Genomic DNA, 4,830 nt, shown 5'->3' with positions numbered 1-4,830 from the left:
CGCTCGCCATCGCCGTTGGCCCGTCTCAGAGCGTTCCGACCTGGCGCGACGTGAGCGTGTCCACGTCCACGTCCCCACCGCGTGGACACGGTGGAAGGCAAACAGGAAGATTCCCAGAGGGAAACTGTGAATGCTTCTGATTTAGCAATGCTGTGAATAAAAGAAAGATTTTATACCCTTGACTTCACTTTTTAACCAAGTTGTTTATTCCAAAGAGTGTGGAATTCGGGGTTGAGGGGGAGGGGGAAATGCAATTCATCCTGTTTGGCATCAAATTCATATTTTTAATTTTCTTTCCTAGCACCTTATAAATTGCAAAATGCGTATTTGCATTTGGGGTGGTTTTTATTTTTATATATATATATAAAATTTTGAGCTTGCTTTTTTTTCTTGCTATGACAATTGAAAGAAATATGATTCCTTTTTCTGTAAGTCTTATTTAACTTTTCTTTTGGACTTTCGTGTAGTTGTTTTTTTGAGAAACAGCTGCAGCTTTGGGTCATTTTCAACTACTGTATTCCCACAAGGAATCCCTAGATATTTATCTTGATGTTTAGACACTTACTTACGTGTTGATACTTTTTTTTATTATTTAAATGTACTTATATTAAGAAAAATATCAAGTACTACATTTTTTTCAGTTTTGTTTTTGATAGTAGCCAAAGTTAAATATCACATTGAAGGCTGGGGAAAAAAAGATGGGTAATGTGATCACTTGGTTATCTAAATATTGTTTACATTAAACTGCCTTTAATGTTAACGAGTTGGTAGCTAATGCAGCAATGTCTTTGATAGGCTTTTTAGATACTGAGAGTCACTGTAAAGATCTGAAGTATGGAATTTTCTGCCAAGCTCAACAGAGGGTCTCATATCTGACCCCCTCCTTTCAAACAGAGAAGGTCAAATCTGGTTTCAGAGGGTTCATGTAGATGCCAATAATTGCACCTCTGGAGATTTATTTTCTGCCTAGGGATTTGCTCACTCCGTGGCCTCTTGATAATTTCAGACATGCTTTGTAACAGAACAAATCCAAAGTAAGCTGTGTGGAGGAGCAGTATCCACATGGGAACCAAATGAACAAACTTAAGGGTCCCTCACATGCTCAGTTCTGGGGTGGAAAGGAGATCGTCTGAATCCAGAGTTCAGGTTTTTTATAGCTCCAAGAATACATTCTTCTTTGATACAGTATCAGTTCATTTACACAGAACAAAACTCTGCTGTTCCCCAAGGCTGGGACTAGACGGGATGCCTTTGACAGCTGAAGGTTCTCCAGCTGAATCTTCATAGGGTGGGCCCAGAAGCAGGCCTGAACAAGCCCGTTTCCCTGTATATCCCTGGAGTCACATGGAAAAGAGCATTGTGTCCCCTGTGCAGGACCCCACGCCATGCTGCTCGTTGGCCACCACCTTTGTGTTGCTTTCACCAGGCTGAGACTCTACCCCGCGGGGTATGTGCACTCTGACCTGTGCATCAGCATGACAGCAAGATTCACGGCACTGCTGCCCACGGCTACAATGCAAACGTCTCCAATGTCACTGTAAATTTTATGGCACTATTTTTATTGGAGGATTTGTTCAGAATGCAGTTGTACAATTCACAAATACTAACTGCTGATTTTGACGTGTGCTCCAAATGATCTGGTTATTATTTAAAGTACCTCTTAAATTAGTTGAAACAATTTCAGGTCAACTCTGAAGAGTATTTGAAAGCAGGACTTTAGAACAGTGTTTGATTTTTTATTTTATAAATTTAATGATTCAAATTAGAAAAATCTTTGGCTGCAGGCAGCGAAACAGCTGGACTTATTTAAAACAAGTTGTTTTTGAATTTTCTTATATATATATATTGATTGTTTTACACAGATGCAGTAGCACTTTGGTAAGAGTTAAAGAGTAAAGCGGTTTGTGTGGTCAGGTCGTTCTTATCTGGAAAAGAGTTAAAGCAGATCTTGGAGAAACTCACAATATATTCATTTTCATTTTAGGCATAATTCTCTCTCCACAAGTGAATTTCATGTTTTATTCTATATTATATTTTTGCAGCAAATTTATCTTTAAATGTCAGTAAATTGAAATTTTTTATTTCTGAAAGGACCCTTAACTCATTTACCCCAAATGAATTTATATGTTCTTTTCAGCACATGTTGCCATATCTGACCCGACAAAATGTTGGGGGAAAAAATTAAGGGGAAAAAAAATTATATTTTTTAGTTCAATTGTGGTACCTGAAGCTATTCCAACTCAAAATCAGCCCGGTGCCCTATAAGGGAATTATTGAATCTTCATTTGCAAAGCCCTGTGTGAGGAGGGCTCATCACTTTGTTGTGAACCCACCAGTTTGGCCATTTAGAGTTTCCCAGACCCTTACCAGCATATATAATATTTAATTGTTCTAGAAAATAATAAATCAACCCTTAGTTGTTTTGGAGATGGGTCTCACACTTAACGCATTTTTCCCCCTGAGGAATTTCGTTCATTGCCTTTAGATAAATAAAGGTGGTCCTTTTATCAAGAAGGCCTTTAAGCCAATAATGTAATAACTGGATGTATCTGGGAGCATTGATCCAGAAGAAAAATAAGCTATCTCCAGCGCTTATCTGTGCCCTTATTTAAAATTTCAACATGGACACATATTTCAGTTTTTTGTTTTTCTCACCGTCTAAAAATACTTGCATTGCTTTCCCTCTCTGCCCCCTCACATCTCCCTCTCGCTCTCTACCCCTCCCCTCTCCATTCTCCTGCTTCGTGTAAGGAGATAGCACACACCCCACCCCAACACCAAACACCCAGAACAGGATGAGCGACAGTTCTCTTCCCTGTACATAAAGAAACATGGTGAGTCAGCTTTTCTCCTGCTTGTGGTTTCTTCTAGCAGAACAGAGACGTTGCCAACCATTTTGGACCTGCTTGCTGTCCTAGAGCAGCGAACAGTAGCCTTCCTGGGCAAGGTACAATCAGCAAGTTAACACAGCCTTTCTGCTGCCGAGGGTTTCTGTGCGGATAAATAGAAATGCTCTGATTAGAAAGGAAATGAATGGTTTCACTCAAATGTCCTGCAATTGAGGATTGCAGATGTCTGTCCTGAAATACCTGTTTCCTTGGGACATTCCGTCCTGGTGATTTTCAGTTGTGGTGGTTTTTATTTTCTGGGGGAATGACATGTTTGGGTCTTTCATACATCAAAAATCAGTTTAACCATAATCTCAGAAAACATTTTTTACATCTGAACAAATGCCTTTCTGTTTACCTACAGTATACAATTTTGGGGGCGTGTTTGTCTTTGGAGTTCGCCCCCCTCCCTTTAGCCAGATCAGTATGGATGAGGCTGATCATTTGGCATTCTTTTCTCTTTTCAGAAGAGTCGCATCAACAAAGTGAATTGTATTTATGTATGTAAATAGATTTTAAGCTTCATTATAAAATATTGTTAATACCTGTAATAACTTTTTCAGTTTTTTGTGTTTCTAAGGACTTTTTCTTATGTTTGCTAAATACTGTAGACAAAAATGCTTCTTTCTATTTTGTTTATTTTAGACTTTAAAACGAGCTACTTTTTATTCACTTTTGTAAAGAGCTAATAGCATGGTTCCAATTTTTTTTTTTAAAGTTCACTTTTTGTTCTAGGGGAAATGAATGTGCAAAAAAAAAAAAGAACTGTTGGTTATTTGTGCTATTCTGGATGTATAAAAATCAATGGCAAAAAATAAACTTTCAAATTGAAATGATGGTAGAACACATCTATTGAAATGTAGTCTTCCTTGACTCAGGCCCACCCAACGTCTATTAGTGTAGAGGTTACTGGCTCTATTCACAGAGCACCCTGGGAATGTGTGTATGGTTTCTTTCTCCCTGGTACTGACATACTGAACACTTCCTGAAAGGGAGCTGTCGATCTCAAATTTTAAACCAGATACGGTCTGAGGGAACACCCCAAAAGCTCCTCTCCAAGGTGTTTCTTGACAGTGCAGGGGAGCAGGCACCCCATCCTCCAAAGTCATCGTGCACAATCTGTGCGGGACAGCTGGGCTGCTGCTGCCCAGGAAACACTGGAGCCTTCCTTTGTACCACAGTATCTTTTGTAAATCCAATATTATAACCGGTGAATGGCAAATAAGCAGTTTGGCAAGTACAAATACCATATCACATTGTTTTTGTCTTTCTCTGACATGGAGGGGCTGGGAAGCCAAACGAAGCCCACTGCAACACACAAGAGACTTCAACAAGGAGCAGCTCACAGGCTTGCTCACTGCCAGATGACATCCGTGCCTTCTCCCAGTGCTTCTAGCGCCTGCTGGGGGTGTGATGGCCTAGCTAAGTGCCAGGCTGCTGGTGTTGCTCCTTCGGGTGTGAATGAGCACTGAAGCATGTTTTCATGTTTGTTTAAAAAGAAAAGAAACAGAAAAAGGAAGAAAATTACATGGGATTTGCCGACAAAAAGCAGAAAGGGCATATGATCAACCTGAGGCCAGTCACCCTCATCGGCCTCCCTGTGTGTAAATTACGGGAGGCGACCTCGAATAGTGGGAAAAGCTGTCTAAAAGTTCATCCCTCATCCCCTCTGTGCAAATTAGTAGCATTTCAGTCTTGTCACTGTCATCTCATGGTCTTAAATGGTCCGGCATGGTGGCCACAATGTCAGGAACCCAAAGGAATGACTGACGTAAGAAGTAAAGGCCAATGAGCAAAGGCAGGAAACGAGTGGAAGGATGGCCTCGTGTGTGATCAGCTAGTGGCGCAGCTGAAAGCATGTCCTCAGGTGTCGCACTGCCTAGGTTTGAGTCCCAGGTCTGTGTCACACGAGAGAACAAATTAAACTGGAGCCCTAGTTTTT

At 40.5% G+C, this 4,830-nt stretch overlaps 1 protein-coding gene across 1 annotated transcript in view; it reads left to right on the top strand.

The window, feature by feature from the left end:
* Positions 1-1,541, top strand: part of RUNX1 (runt related transcription factor 1) — a 228,218-nt gene extending 226,677 nt beyond the window's left edge. Inside the window, exon 10 of the mRNA XM_025039570.1 lies at positions 1,427-1,541. Coding sequence (XP_024895338.1) covers positions 1,427-1,541 — 115 coding nt within the window. The remainder of the gene's footprint in view (positions 1-1,426) is intronic.
* The last annotated feature ends 3,289 nt before the right edge of the window (positions 1,542-4,830 follow it).

Source organism: Pteropus alecto, unplaced genomic scaffold, assembly GCF_000325575.1.
Source record: "Pteropus alecto unplaced genomic scaffold, ASM32557v1 scaffold3, whole genome shotgun sequence".
Classification (NCBI taxonomy): Eukaryota; Metazoa; Chordata; class Mammalia; order Chiroptera; family Pteropodidae; genus Pteropus; species Pteropus alecto.
Note: the sequence above shows the minus strand (reverse complement) of the source record. Positions and strands in the feature narration are given on the sequence as shown.